Genomic DNA, 15,318 nt, shown 5'->3' with positions numbered 1-15,318 from the left:
GCTTCACTTCTTGACCTGCTGCTGCCCACCATTTACCTTTTTTAGTGTTGCTTCTGACGTTTTCTCTGTCCTTTCCAAAGGGGCTGTTTATAGGCACCTAGCACTCTCCCGATTCTAGGCACCTCCTGGATGAGGTTAGATCCCTTTCCATGTGGTTCCTTGTTGCCACCGTTTTGAGTCATCGGTTTTGTCTTGCTGCGTGGGCATCCCTTTTAGTGAGACACTTGCTGATTTGGCTATTCAAGGAGCTGAAATCGGTGGCTTGGTGCCTCAATTGGCCTCAGTGTAGTTTAGTGTAATGTGATACAACTTATCCTCATTAAATAAGGTTTATGTCCTCACCATTGCCGCTAGTGGACAAGAGGAGAGAGGAGAGCTCAGCATGTTATAAGAAAAATATCCTTCGCTTACATGAGTAGTGATTCCTCCTTTCCTCACTGCCACCCTTCCACACCGGGGTAGCTGTCATATTCCAGCATTCACGGGCCTCTCATCTCTGGTTCGACTTGAAAAAGCTGTTCTGTAGCTGTGTAGTCACTGTCCACCTTAGGTTCCCAAGTGATAGGTGTGGTCCCCTTCCACCGAGTGTTCTGTGGGATGGTGAAGAGCAGAGCCTCTTGAACTTAAGTATGTCAGTGGAAGTCAGGAAGCTTCTTGAAAGTCCAGATTCTGAGATCACATTAAAAGAACAACGCTGACCTAGGGGTCAGAGTGGGGCTGGTATCCTGGCTCTCCTACTCCCCCCGCAACCTTGGCCAAAGCAGGTGACCTTACCTGTTAAATGGGCACTACAGCAACTACTTAGAGTTTTCATAATGATGAAGTGAGAATGCAAGTGTGTATGCAAAGTAGCTTGCGAGTTGTAAAGAGAAACCGCGAAATATAATTACTTGTTGTCAGAGCGCTGTTCCTTTCTGCACCAACACGACACTGAGGCGCTGGTTGAAAGGACTGGGGCTGCACACTGTCTCTGCTTTACTACTTTGCCTGAGGGCAAGAGGACTTGGTCTTTGGCCTTAGAAGTAACCAGGAGAGGTTACTGCTTGAGATCCAAATGCTCATTGCTTGCAGGATCCAGCATAAATAATGCCCTGATTTTATTGCAAAATCTTTTGTTACAAAATCATAAGCATGCAATTCTGTAATATAACACTATCACACTCAAGCACACCATATGACATTTTAGGTGAAATGTTCACATTGAAACTATAAATTATTGTACCCATATTATTATTACCCTACCAACTGCACTCAAGCAGGTATTCGTTACTTCTGCTGGACCCTCTGTATGCTAATCGAGAATTCATAAAGGAGCCCTGGCTGGTGTGGCTCAGTGGATTGAGTGCTGGCCTGTGAACCAAAGGGCTGCTGGTTTGATTCCCAGGCAGGGCACAGGCCTTGGTTGCAGGGCCAGGTCCCCAGTAGGAGGCACACAAGAGGAAACCACACATTGATGTTTCTCTCCCTCTCTTTCTCCCTCCCTTCCCCTCTCTCTAAATATAAACAAAATCTTTTTAAAAAATTTTATTAAGGAGAGGGACCCAGAAGTCTCAGTGTTGTAAATTCCCTTTTTCAACCTAGGGTCTTGGAAAATTCTCATAATAGCAATACCATTATTGGGAAACAGAATAATGAAGTGATTAAGAGCAGAGGCTCTGGGATTGACCTGCCTGGGTGAGAATGCTGGTTCTCACCCCAGGACCTGTGTGGCCTATTGATAGACTACAGCTCCTATGTCTCAGTGTCCAGTTGTGAAGTGGTGATAATGATGACAGTGCCACCTCTCGGGGTCATTGAACACTTTCAGTGACATAGCATAGGAAATGCACTTAGAAAAGTACTCAGGTACCTGGTGAATACTCAGTAAGTGACAGTTGTATTATTAGGAAGCTTTTGAGGCTGTGCCAGCCCTGTGCTAGTCAGTTTATATGGGTTATTTAATTTAATCTTTGTTAAGCCCTTTACGGTAGAACTGTTATCCCCATTTCATGGATGAGAAAACTGAGGCTCAGAGACAATAACTCACTTGCTCTAAGTGTAACAGTTAGTGGTAGAACCAAGATTTGAACTCTAGTCTTCTGGCTCCAGAATCTGTGCTTTCTCACATAGTACACAGTCTGGTATACCAGATGGATGTTTCCCTTCTTTCCTTCAAAAGAATGCGTAAGAAGTTGGTAAGATGGCTGAGATTTTGGTTAACCTTTCAGGAAGGCCCTGTGGGCACATTGTCTCCCCAAAGCTGAATGTCTTGATCCAGGATAATGAACACTTCGGGGAGAGGTCTTTCCTTGCTGAATTAGTCCGAGGGCCCATGCCCATGGAGGCCAATGGGAGCTCACTGGGTAGCTAGCCAACGGCTTTCAAGGCTGGAAGCATGGCTGAGTATTCTAACTTAACACTTCTTAAAATGAACACTGAGTTTTGCCACCCGCAGGCATTTGTTTCCTTTTTTCACTCACCATTCTTTTAGTTAAAAAGGGTTAAAAGCTGTCCTTTATGATCACAGCCAGGACTGAGTGAAAAGGCAGAATTCCACCTCCAGGGATCCCAGAGGGGCAGCAGTTGTCCCGAAGAGCTGACTTTTTGGAGTCTGATCTGTCTGTTTACTGTACTAATGCCCAAGCCAAGGATTTGCCCGACCCACTGGCTGCCTGGCCTCCACAGGCTGACGTTTAGATGTTGCTCTGATGTGCAGGAAGTCACGACTCTTCAGCCGCCTGCTACTGACTTGATGCCCACCCGATGGAATGCTTTGTTCCTCGAGTTTGCACAGGAAATCAAGACTTTTGCTATTATTTAGCCAAAGGTGGGGGTGGGGCCTTAAAAAAGTGGGGAGGGTGGGAGTGGGAGCCCTAAATCTCTGCTTTGCTTTCAGTATTCCTGTAGAGTTGCTCGCTGTTCCTGCTCTCCCAGTCCTGACACCAGGGTTCTTAAAATCCAGGCCTTTGGAAAAATCTAGCCCCTGCATCCCCATACCTGCACACCCTCATTCTGCACTTATTGAGCATCTTTGGTGTACCAAGGCATGAAGTCAACTTCTTTCGCATTCATCTTTTCATCTGGTCTTTGTGGTCTTTCTACAAATGAGAAAACAGGCTTAAGAAGCTAAGCCATTCGGACAAGGTCATGCAGCTGGTCAGGGGTATTCCAGGCCTGTCTGCTCTATGACCGGTGCTTTTTCCAGTCTCCCTTCCCCCCGATTTCTCCTTCCTCCTCTCTGTTCTTGTCACCTCCTTACCCTGAACTCCTCGGTACAGTCTGGCTTCCTGCTTTGTGGAGCTAGCAGTGTTTCTTAACCTCTGCTGACATTCTGGGCCAGATAATTTCTGTGTTGTGGGGCTTGCCCTGTATAGTGTGGGATATCGGCAGCATCCCTGGCTTTTATCCACTAAGTGCCAGAAGTACCTCCAATCACGACAACCAAAAATGCCATTACCCATTGCCAGATGCTCCCAGGAGGGAAAGACCATCTCTGGTTGGGAACCAGTGAGTTAGCCGTATCTTTCTTCTTCATTCCTCCCCATGAAGGGATCAGCGTTTTGGAGAGCCCTGCCACATAGAGTCCTCTGGAATCCTTAGTCTTTGCTGTTTCATCCAGCCAAAGTTCCCTAACACAGCGCCTAAAGCTGTGATGAGAGATGGTCACAGAGCCTCAGAGTCTGAGTGAAAAAAGCCCTACTCTCCCTTCTCAGTGCAGAACAGGCCCCGGAGGATGGGGCTGGGCAGCTGGGTCTTCAGCTTCCCTGCTCGGGGAAGAGTCCTTGGTTGTACACTTGCAGGGAGACCTGGAGAGACAGGGGCGCTGGCCTTGGAGTGAGGCCTTCCCGTGAGGTGTGGAGATGCTGCACCTCTCAAACGGGTTCCTTTGGTTTCCACAGCAAATCCTGCATCTTTTCCAGGGCAGCTGATTCTCAGCATGTGGAGGGGGAGGGCAAAGTCTCAGTTGAGCATCTGACAAGAGCTGTGATCCTTTACTCCAGAAATGTAAATTTTGCCTGTAATTTCTAGGGTTCACAGATGCCCATCCATCCATTTATCTAGGTTAGGAGCCATGCCTTAATGCTCATGCTCACCCTTGGGTTTGAAGTGGAGAAGGAAGGGGCTAGGGGTCTCTCCTTGCTTTTGGAGGACCTAGCAGTACAACCTTTTTTTTTATCCTCACCTGAGGACATGCTTATTGATTTTCAGAGAGAGGGGAAAGGAGGGAGAAAGAGAAGGAGAGAAACACCAATGTGAGAGAATCATTGATTGGTTGCCTTTCATAGGCGCTCCGACCTGGGACGGAACCCACAACCGAGGCATGTGCCCTGACCAGGAATCGGACCCACCACCTTTTGGTTTGTGGGATGACGCCCAACCACCTGAAACACACCACTGGCCAGGGCAGTACAGTGTTTTATTCGACTAAACCCTAAGTCAGGCTGAGCCATTGCAATGTGCAGTGCGGGTATTCATCGAAGAGATGAGCCAAGAAAGGGAGGCTGGGCTCGGTAAATAGGAAAGGAAGAGGGGCGGCAGTGTAGGAGCTGACTCCTTCCTGCCCCAGCCTGGCCTGAGGATAGGGCCCAGTGAGGGGAGGAAAGGGAGAAGAAAGCAAGGGGGAGAGATGAGCAATGAGCAGTGGCCCCTTCTTTCCCAGCTGCAGCAGCCCAGCGGGTTAGATGAATGCTGGGAGGGGGAGAGTGACCCTGGCAGAACCTTTTGTTCCAGATGAGGCTGGAGCAGGGGGCACGGAGCCATTCACACGCCATCCGAGGGCATCCTGCTGGGCACTCTGGGGAGGGGGGCACAGCAGCCAGTCATGGGACTTGGCCAGGCAGATAGCTGGAGGCTCAATGGGGAAGCCCAGCTGCGTGCTGCTGAGGCTGGGGGAGGGGCTGCTTCTGCCATCCTTCCTCCAGGCTGTGGCCTGTCCCACACACAGGAAAGCCCTGACGGTCCCACTCACTGTGGCCTGAGGCAACCTAGTTCCTTTCTCCTTGGGGCCCACTCCTCCTTTTCAAAAGTGGTTTCCCCGTCTCAAAAGTGAGCTCTGACTGGGGGACTCAAAGCTGCCTGAGCTGCTTCCTGCTCCTGTGTGTGGATTCCTTACCACGAAAGGGGGTCCAGCACTTCAATTCCATTCTCATTTCATGCCCCTCCCACTCCCGGGCCTCCACCAAGGGCCTGGTCCTAGTCAGAGGCAAAAACATCCCTACTTCAACCCAGCTTGGAAGGGAAGGACAGGGAGGTCTCACCTGTATCATCCCTTCTGTCCCCTGCTCCCCTTCCCCGAGAGCACCAACCCTCCAGGTGGCATCATGAAACTTCAGCCTTTTGTGGGTGCTACATAAAAAAAGCCTGTCATGCAAGGGACTGTCTGGACTACTTGAGAGCCCAGAGTCAAAGGATATTGTGACCATTTGTGCCTTGGAGGAGGGGAAGTCGTCATTACAGGGTCTGCATCTCCCTCCGGTGTCATCATGTCACCTGGGTGACAGTGGTCCTAGACTTGGCTCCTCTGCCTTCGTCTCTGGAATGGGCTTTGCTCGGGTGGGAGCTGAGCCCTCACTGGCTCCTTTTCCCTGTGCCCAGGCCGAGCCAGCAGCCCCGAGTGTGCTTGCGGTCGGAGCCACTTCACCTGTGCAGTCAGTGCCCTCGGCGAGTGCACCTGCATCCCCGCACAGTGGCAGTGCGACGGAGACAACGACTGCGGGGACCACAGCGATGAGGACGGCTGCAGTAAGACGCTCCCACTGGGCAGTGGGGGTGGTAGAAGAGGGAGCTGGGACAAGTCTGAGGGAGCTTTCTGTGCATCAGTGGCCTCAGGCTCAGAGCTTTGGACTCTTGCGAGGACAACAGATATGACAGATGGGTGGTTTCCTCACAATATACATGGCTCCAACCCTTGTGTGTTTCCCAAGTGTCCATACATATATGTCCAGTAACTTTGAAACAAGCCTCAAAACTACAGCTAGTCTCTATAAACAGAGCTGTTTGTGTTTGTGTATTTGTTCTGCATGTTGGTACATTTTTAATGTGCGTGCTATACACGAATGCAGGTTATTTTTCTTATATTAATCTGTATAATCACATATTTTAATAATATAAACTTTGTGAGAAGTCTTATATTCTCTTTAAATCTCCTTTTTCCTCTAGTGTAATAACATACGCACAGCCGGCTACAGGGCCCCATCTTGAATACATAGAAATCCCACTGCTGAGTCAGTTGTCTGGGTTTGGGGGTGCAACCTGCAGCACCTACTTCTGAGGGTGGCTAATTAGTCTAATAAGAATGAAGCTACAACCTGGACCTTATTAACCCGAACCATTTCAGCTAATTGCAATGCTGTTAAATGGCTCACTTTCATGTAATGCTTTCACGAGCATTGTCTCCAAAGACCTCTGCGAGTGGAGTATAATTACCCCCATTTTAAAGTCGAAGAACCTGCAGCTCAGAGAGAGGAACTGACTTGCTCGATGCAATAAGTAATGAGTTTGAGGACTGGAAGTTGAGCTGAGATGTGTCGATCATTATTTAACAAGAGGAAAGGGAAAAAATACACTTCTTTCACTTGCTCATGTTTTTCTTACTGCTTTCTTAGTGGGTTTGAGCTCCTTGGGCTGTTCTACCTTGTGAATGCCTTACCACCTGCTAATACTCTCACTTCTTTGCTACAGTTTCTGCTTTGCTTCTCCATCAGCTGGGGGCAGGTGCAGGAATCTGGAGGAGGATCATAATTCAGACAGCCTGGTTAAGCCTGCCCGAGTAAGTGTACCCCACTGATTCCCTTTTTCCTTCTTTTCCTGGGACTCAGTGCTGCCCACCTGCTCCCCTCTTGACTTTCACTGTGACAATGGCAAGTGCATCCGCCGCTCCTGGGTGTGCGATGGGGACAACGACTGTGAGGATGACTCCGACGAACAGGACTGTCGTGAGTGCTGGCCAAGCGGGCTCTGCCAGGTTCTGTGGGGAAGGGATTTTCGATCAGAAAAGTGATGTCCCCAGGCTCACATCAGCCTTTGGGTCTTCAGCTCTTAAACCTGGCCTTTCACTTCCTCTAGTGGTCAGATAAGTCCCTCCTCCCAACCCCTATGAGACAGCCACCTGCAGTGGATCCTGCCCACAGCCTCGGAGCTGCGGGACTGCTCTGCTCCGCCAGGCTGTCTGTTGGGCTCCTGGGCACTCGCCCCACCGCCTGCTGCAGCCTGATCGCTCTGTGCCCACAGCCCCCCGGGAGTGCGAGGAGGATGAGTTCCCCTGCCAGAATGGCTACTGCATCCGGAGCCTGTGGCACTGTGATGGTGACAATGACTGTGGGGACAACAGTGATGAGCAGTGTGGTGAGTGGTGCCCTGGGAGGCAGACAGGGTGGCTGGTGGATGGCCTGGCCATGGCAGGAGAGCGCAGCAATGACTCTAGCACCACCATAACCTTGAAGTGGCCAGGTGTCTATGTGTCTATGTGGAGCAGCTGGAGGAAGGCAGAAGGGGCAGAGCAGCCTGGGCCCCCGGCAGTCACAGAGCAGAAGCCTCAGGGCCTCAGCTTTCCCCAGAGAGCCTGCACTGTGTCTGGGGTGTCTTGCCAGCTGGGTCAGAGCCCCCAGGGTCGGTGTGGGTGGCAGTCAGGGAAGCTGTGAAGGAGGTTGCTTGCAGGGCCCCTCAGGACGGCTGTCCCGCTGCATCCCCCAGACATGCGCAAGTGCTCTGACAAGGAATTCCGCTGCAGTGACGGGAGCTGTATCGCTGAGCACTGGTACTGTGACGGTGACACCGACTGCAAAGATGGCTCTGATGAGGAGAGCTGTCGTGAGTGGCCCAGACCGCAGGCTGTTGGGCTGGGATGGGGCAGAGGGCTCCCTTGCAGGGGCGAAGGGCCAGGCTGAGGAGTGCTTGTGGAGTGGAGGCTGGGTTCTTAAGAAGCAGCTCCTCCTAGGCTGAGCTCGGGTGGAAGCAGATTCCCCAGCCGGGAAGGGAGGCCCCCCCCCCCCCCCCGTGGTCTGCCTGAATATGTGGGTCTACAAGGACCACCTTCTGTGCCACCTGGTGACATCTCACTTGAGGAAGGCACTCTGCCTGAGCATCCTGCCCCTTGGGGGAGTTGAGGCCCCTCTCCTCTGCCCAGGACTGAGTGTACACCCCTCCCCACCCCTGCCGTCCCATCCAGCCTCAGCAGTGCCAGCGCCCCCCTGCAACCTGGAAGAGTTCCAGTGTGCCTACGGCCGCTGCATCCTCGACATCTACCACTGCGATGGCGACGACGACTGCGGAGACTGGTCAGACGAGTCTGACTGCTGTGAGTGCTCTAGCCGGCCGGGTGGCGGAGGGGAAGAGGCCCTGCTGGGCTGCCCGGGCGCAGGTGCCAGCTGGGGCAGGGGCACTGGGGAGGGCTTTCTGGATCCCCTGGTCCTTCTGGGACAGAGATGGGAGAGCCAGAGTGCTAGGGCCGTGGCTTCTGGTCTGCTACGGGACACTCTGTGCACAGACCGGCCAGAGACGAAAGCTCCGTGTGTCTCCCCAGCCTCCCACCAGCCCTGCCGCTCTGGGGAGTTCATGTGTGACAGCGGCCTGTGCATCAATGCCAGCTGGCGCTGCGATGGCGACGCAGACTGTGACGACCAGTCTGATGAGCGCAACTGCAGTGAGTGGGGCACAGGGCTGAAGGTCTGAGCTGGAGCGGGGAGAGGGGCTTGTGGAGCCGAAGAGGCCGCCGCAGACAAAGCCTGTGGGCAGGCGGGCGCGATCACCGAGTACAGTGCACAGGTTGTGCGCTGCACAGGGCGCTGTGTCCAGAGGGACGCCGGTCACATAGCAGCCGCGTATCCTGTAGTTGCATAGATTTATATATTCACCATGGCGGCTTTCCAGCAGGTAGCAGTAAAGTATCTTGAGAAAAGGGCACCTTTTTCTAATTCATGCAAAGATGCCCCATAGACCAGCCAGGACACTGGCGTCAAGAAGAGCAGTGTGGGTACTAGCATAAAGTGCACTCTTGGGTGGCGGTGGTGCTTCGGGCTGAAATGGGGCCAGCCTTTTATTAGGCCTTTGCTTTGCCAGCCACCTCAATGTGTACAGCCGAACAGTTCCGCTGTCGGTCAGGCCGCTGCGTCCGCCTGTCCTGGCGCTGTGATGGGGAAGACGACTGTGCGGACAACAGCGATGAAGAGAACTGTGAGAACACAGGTAGAGTCTCCCAGGGGTTCCCCAGACTGTTTAGTCTATAGTCGGGGTGAGGCACAGGTGGAAAGTGGGTGTCACTGCTGCCGTTTCGGTTGGGCCAAGGTGGTGCTCTAGTCACTCCTGCTCATGGCCTGGATTTTTTCTGGCTTTCACAGTAGCGGCGTCAAATCCAAGTGTATTTGTTGGCCTGCAGCCTTATGGCCTGTAACACCATGTCAGGGCTCTGGGTTTCAGTCGCCTCTCACATTGCACCTCAAACACAGCTGGAGCCTGTTGCTCTGGCCCAGGGAGCGAGGACCGCTCTCCGTGGCTGACAGCCCCTGTGCCCCCGGCCCAGGCCACTCCGGATGCTAGGCGCACAGAAGCACTCTCTCACTCCGTCCCATGTCCCTCACCATCCACCATGGTGGGGGAGAAGGCTAACACAGACGCTCAGCCAGCCCTGTCTGAGCTGTTTCCTGGCTTGGACCCCGACCCTCCCACCTTGAGTCTCATCTGTCTCCAGCTTGCCTTAGAAAATGACAGGCTCCCATCCTTTTGTTGACCCAAGCCCTGCCCTGCTGTGACCTGACTCTGCCTGCCTTCCACCTTCCTTTCCTCCTTTGCTAGGAAGCCCCCAGTGTGCCTCGGACCAGTTCCTGTGTTGGAACGGGCGCTGCATCGGCCAGAGGAAGCTGTGCAATGGGGTCAATGACTGTGGTGACAATAGCGACGAAAGCCCACAGCAGAACTGCCGTGAGTGTCCCCAGTAGGCGGGCCTGGCTCATGGTTTGTGGCTGAACCCCACCCATACAGTTCAAAAAGAATCCTCCCCAGGGACTTGAGCAGCCCGGGGAGCTGTTCTTCGTGGTCCAGGTGGAATGCCAAGTTGGCTGTCTGGGGGAGGATTCTGGGCTCAGCTCCCATCTCTGGCTTGGCTGGCACAGGGCCCCGGACGGGTGCGGAGAACTGCAATGTGAACAACGGTGGCTGCGCCCAGAAGTGCCAGATGGTGCGGGGGGCAGTGCAGTGTACCTGCCACACGGGCTACCGGCTCACAGAGGATGGGCGCATGTGCCAGGGTGAGCTGGGCTTGGTTTGGAGCAGGGCCAGGATGCTGGGCAGGGGTGGCAGTCGGGCGGCTGTGTGTCCTATGGGTTGGGCATTTGACAGACATGACCTCGTTTCATCATCACAATAACCCCAGGAGGTAAGGACTGTTCCCTCCATTTCACACATGGGGAAACTGAAGCTCAGAGAGGTTAAGTAATTTATTGAAGGCCACAGAGCTGGCGAGTAGCAATGTTGGGATTCCAGCCCAGGTCTGCATGACTGTGAAGCCTTAACCACTTGTCATCTAGTCTTCCCACTAGGCCTGGGAAATAGATGGGCATGTGGGCAGGGAAGCAGCTAGTCAGCCGGGAGTAGAGGTGTGAGGATGGCAAAAGAAAGAGCTCCTGACCTGCCTGGTTCTCACAGATGTGAATGAATGTGCCGAGGAAGGGTATTGCAGCCAGGGCTGCACCAACAGTGAAGGGGCTTTCCAGTGCTGGTGTGAGGCAGGCTATGAACTCCGGCCCGACCGGCGCAGCTGCAAGGCTCTGGGTAAGGGGTGTTGGCATGTGGCGGGTGGGCAGAGGTCTGCATGTGGAGACAGCCGGGTGCTCTGGTGCTCAGCGATTTGCTGAGAGCTAGAAAGATTTTCACCTCAGGAAAATGGAGCTGCGAGGTGCATTTTGAGCTCCCCAAAAAGTCCTGCTGGGGTGGGGTATGGTGGGCTGGGCTAGGGGAATATGCCTTAGAAATACCCACGTTTCTATACTGATGCCAGCAGCTCGGCGCATGCCCTAATAGGCCAGGGGCCCTGTCAGCTGAGAAGCTGGGCTGCATGCTGAGGGTGCAGCTCTGGAGTCCAGTGGGGCCCCATTTCTGTGCCATGTCCCAGGGCCGGAGCCTGTGCTACTGTTCGCCAATCGCATCGACATCCGCCAGGTGCTACCGCACCGCTCCGAATACACGCTGCTGCTCAACAATCTGGAGAATGCCATTGCCCTCGATTTCCATCACCGGCGCGAGCTCGTCTTCTGGTCAGATGTCACTCTGGACCGGATTCTGCGGGCCAACCTCAATGGCAGCAATGTGGAGGAGGTTGTGTCTACAGGGCTTGAGAGCCCAGGTAGGGAGCCAGGCTCGTCGGGTGGGGCAGGGCCACACTGTGTGCAGAGCCGCCAGGGAAGGGTCAGACTGGAGGTTTGCAAACTTTAAGCAACAGAACATCTTTTTCTTCCAGCAAAATCTTGGATGGAGCTAATATGGATAGCGTTTGTTAGTATACATTGATTTTACAAGCTCATATTTGTATCAGTTATTATTAAGCTCAATGAGTTAGAATAATGAGACCATTTTGATGAAGATAATCATTTGAAATCAGAGCTATATGGATGAGGATTACACTCTCTATCAGCTTTTCCATCTGGCTTAATTCTGAATTTTGTTTTGATTGCTTAGAATTAAGAGTATCCTGATCAACTCAAATTAATATATCCAAATGTTTACAGATGAAAAAACCACAGATTACTGTGCGGTCTCAGGCCCTTCGACGAGCACGTGAAGTGGGTTAGAATTCAGTATTGAGCACAGTTGACTCGAATTATGGAACTTTTGAAGTGCCTTTGCAAAACCCTAAGCTGCAATTTGCAAACCCCTGAGCCAGTCCAGCGGAGGATGCGCCGTGTGGGTCAGGGTGCCAGGATTCAGGGAGAGAAAGGAGTAGGGTTGGCTGAGAGGAGCAAGTGCATGCCTGGGTCAGTTACCTGGCTTTTCTGGGCCTCAGTTTCTTCGTCTTCATGGGGTTATAGTGCCCCACTCACAGAGTTGTTGTGTGTATATGATGGTTAGAACACTGCCTGGCCCACAAAACTGCTTTGTGCTGGAGTTTGCTCTTGTTACTATGGCACAGAAGAAAGCGGGCTGAATCCCCGACAATTTCCCACTGATTCTTTCTACCAGGAGGCCTGGCTGTGGACTGGGTCCACGACAAACTCTACTGGACCGACTCAGGAACATCGAGGATTGAGGTGGCCAACCTGGACGGGGCTCACCGGAAGGTGCTGCTTTGGCAGAACCTTGAGAAGCCTCGGGCCATTGCCTTGCACCCCATGGAGGGGTGAGTTGTGTCTGAAGTTCCTAAATCCCTCTTATAACCTCTAGGGACAGTTTCCAGGCCACTTGGGCCAGACACTAATGGGGAGCATCTTTACAGTGTGGCGCCCACAGCCATGGGCTGTGCACCCAGGCCTCCTGGGTTTGAGTCCTGGCTCTGCATTACCTGGCTGTGTGGTCTAAGGCTCATTGGTTAGCCTCTCTGCCTCCATCCACTCATGTCTACATTGGTGATAAAAAACACACCTACCACATAGCTGTGTGAAGACTAAATGAGATGATGACTTTCAAATGGTGTAATACACATCAGAGAAGTTGTAGAAGTTTAGTATTTTTATTAGTAGCTCATAAGGTTGAGATAATTGATGACAACTTTATTATTGAAAGAAAAGTCTCCTGAAATAGAAGGTGTTAGACTCTGGTTTTTAAAAATTCAATGCAGTCCATTGAAGGGAGTGTCCTCTGGGACCCTGCAGTCATAGGTCAGCTACTTTAGAAAGTTTGTGTGTGTGTGTGTGTGTGTGTGTGTGTGTGTAAAATACAAAAGGTGGTGGTGGAGATTATGACAAAGAATAAAGTGCTTTTTCCAATATGACCTTAGATTGCTGATTCCACGAGGGTTGGAATTTTTGTCTGTTGTTCCCTGCTGTACTCTCAGCGTCTAAGATAGTGTCCTGCCCCATGGCAGATGTTGCAAAAAGAAACTGTTAAATGAATAAATGCTGCCTAGAGACACTTCAATTAAAACAGTTCAAAACACTGTCCAACCAAACAAGATGTATCTCCCATCAGCTGGAGCTAACTGCGTGCATGCCCCTTGCCTGTTTGCTGTCCCCGTTACCTGTCTTCCCTCTGCTGCCTCTCAGCATCCTTTCCTGTCTTCCTAGTACCATTTACTGGACAGACTGGGGCAATACCCCCCGCATCGAAGCCTCTAGCATGGATGGGTCTGGACGCCGCATCATCGCTGATACCCATCTCTTCTGGCCCAACGGCCTCACCATCGACTATGCCGGGCATCGCATGTACTGGGTGGATGCTAAGCACCACGTCATCGAGAGGGCCAATCTGGATGGGAGTCACCGCAAGGCCGTCATTAGCCAGGGTGAGGCACTTCTTCTGCTCTTCATCCCCATCCTCCTTTCCGAATGCTGGACCCCCAGAGCCTTGGCAGAGGGTGAGATTGGGGCAGGGCCAGGTAGGCCACGTCTGGACGGAGGTCCTCTTGGACTTTCCCCAGGGCTCCCACACCCCTTTGCCATCACGGTGTTCGAAGACAGCCTGTACTGGACAGACTGGCACACCAAGAGCATCAACAGCGCCAACAAATTTACTGGCAAGAACCAAGAGATCATTCGCAACAAACTGCACTTCCCCATGGACATCCACACCTTGCACCCCCAGCGCCAGCCCGCAGGTAAAAAACTGCCCACCTGGTGAACCTCTGGTGCCTCTGAGAATCTTCCCTGCACCTGTCACATTTTCCATTGTTTCTGGCCAGGAAATTTGAGGCTGGCACTGATGTGGGCTAGTTTCTCCCTCTGCTGGACATTTAGGGTAGTACAACATCTAGATCCTGTGTCCCTGTCTGATTTACACAGGTGTTTATAGAGCGTCTCCCATGTGTCAGGTGTTCACTGCTCACAGCTGGGACTGACATAAAAAACAATAAGACATAGTTCCTCCCCCCAGGGAACTCACACCGTAGCTGAACCCCTAGCCTTGGCCCAACCTTTAGTCTTACCTGACCCTCTTGCTCTGGGCTTTTTGAGCAGGAAAAAACCGCTGTGGGGACAACAATGGAGGCTGCACCCACCTGTGTCTGCCCAGTGGCCAGAACTATACCTGTGCCTGCCCCACTGGCTTCCGCAAGATCAGCAGCCACGCCTGTGCCCAGAGTAAGTGGGTCTGGGGCACCTGCCTCGATGGATGTGCCTTGTGAGGGTGGGTGGAAGGAACAGGGATATGAATTTGAGGGATTGCCTGTTGTAGGGCGGGGCCAGGCTCCTCAGGTAGCCCCTGGAGAGGGAGGACGGATGAGGCCAAGGGCTCCTAGGTCAAAGCTGAGGGCTGAGGCCCCAGGAGTAGTCACTAAAGGTTCAGTAACACCACCCAGTCAAGTACGGACACCTGCCACCGGCTTCTTTATCATTTTACCAGGTAGGCTGCTCTTTCTGTTGGCAGCCAGAGGGTGCCAGGCCCTTAGAAAGCAGTGAACAGACAGTCTCACCCTGTTAAAGACTCTTTCAGCCCCTAATCCAGAGAGCCACGGTTAGGACTTCTGATGCTGCTCGGTATACACAGGCCCTGGATAAATTCATGCCTAATAGCAAAAGACAATGGGATTCCTTGGTCGCTCCTTAAACTGCCACTTAGTCTTCCTTTAAGCTCTTGCAAGGGCATTGCCTTAAGAGGGTGGCCCCATCTAGCTCAGAGCCACAGGAGACTTTTCCTAAGAGTAGTCCGGAGAGAAGTGATGCAGGCATATGGCAGCACCAGCGAGGGGCCCGGGGTAATTTCTCACGTATCAGCAGCTTCCCTTACTTACCACCATATACCTGCTGACCCCTTTATCTCTAGCTAAAAATCAAATTTCTCTTGGGATCTGGGTCCTTTCCAGAGAGGAAGGAAACTATTCAGAGGAACAGGAGTGATATTTATTCAACACACAGTGATTGAAAACCCAGTTTCCTCGCATTCTTTTGTGCCCAGCTCTTCTCTATTGTCTTAGTGAGGGACAAGAGGTTTCCCGGGAGCTTCCCCTTACAGGGCTCCCAGATCTTAGAAGAAAATAGTAAAGTTAGGTAGGAAGTGCCCTTCCAGGCGGAAAAGCAGAGTGGGAAACCTTCAGACAGACCAGAAGAGGGGCAGGGGGTGGGAAAAAAGCAAGCTGGGAAGAAGCTGTGTAAGGGAGTGGCCAGAGCTCCTTCTCTGGAGTCAGACCTGAGTTCGAGTCCCAGCTCCGGTGTTTTGTAGCCATGGGCTCTCCTGCAGGTGACTCAACCTCTCCCAGCCTCA

At 52.5% G+C, this 15,318-nt stretch overlaps 1 protein-coding gene across 1 annotated transcript in view; it reads left to right on the top strand.

The window, feature by feature from the left end:
- Window positions 1-15,318, top strand: part of LRP4 (LDL receptor related protein 4) — a 47,729-nt gene that overhangs the window by 8,895 nt on the left and 23,516 nt on the right. Inside the window, exons 2-16 of the mRNA XM_037166211.2 lie at window positions 5,575-5,721; window positions 6,798-6,914; window positions 7,210-7,323; window positions 7,672-7,788; window positions 8,147-8,275; window positions 8,501-8,620; window positions 9,037-9,162; window positions 9,769-9,894; window positions 10,086-10,220; window positions 10,618-10,743; window positions 11,084-11,314; window positions 12,148-12,304; window positions 13,188-13,405; window positions 13,541-13,717; window positions 14,076-14,198. Of these exons, the coding sequence (XP_037022106.2) occupies window positions 5,575-5,721; window positions 6,798-6,914; window positions 7,210-7,323; window positions 7,672-7,788; window positions 8,147-8,275; window positions 8,501-8,620; window positions 9,037-9,162; window positions 9,769-9,894; window positions 10,086-10,220; window positions 10,618-10,743; window positions 11,084-11,314; window positions 12,148-12,304; window positions 13,188-13,405; window positions 13,541-13,717; window positions 14,076-14,198 (2,163 nt within the window). The remainder of the gene's footprint in view (window positions 1-5,574; window positions 5,722-6,797; window positions 6,915-7,209; window positions 7,324-7,671; window positions 7,789-8,146; window positions 8,276-8,500; window positions 8,621-9,036; window positions 9,163-9,768; window positions 9,895-10,085; window positions 10,221-10,617; window positions 10,744-11,083; window positions 11,315-12,147; window positions 12,305-13,187; window positions 13,406-13,540; window positions 13,718-14,075; window positions 14,199-15,318) is intronic.

The sequence above is a fragment of the Artibeus jamaicensis genome, unplaced genomic scaffold, assembly GCF_021234435.1.
Source record: "Artibeus jamaicensis isolate MK-2021 breed Jamaican fruit bat unplaced genomic scaffold, CSHL_Jam_final contig_797, whole genome shotgun sequence".
NCBI classification, from domain to species: Eukaryota; Metazoa; Chordata; class Mammalia; order Chiroptera; family Phyllostomidae; genus Artibeus; species Artibeus jamaicensis.
Note: the sequence above shows the minus strand (reverse complement) of the source record. Positions and strands in the feature narration are given on the sequence as shown.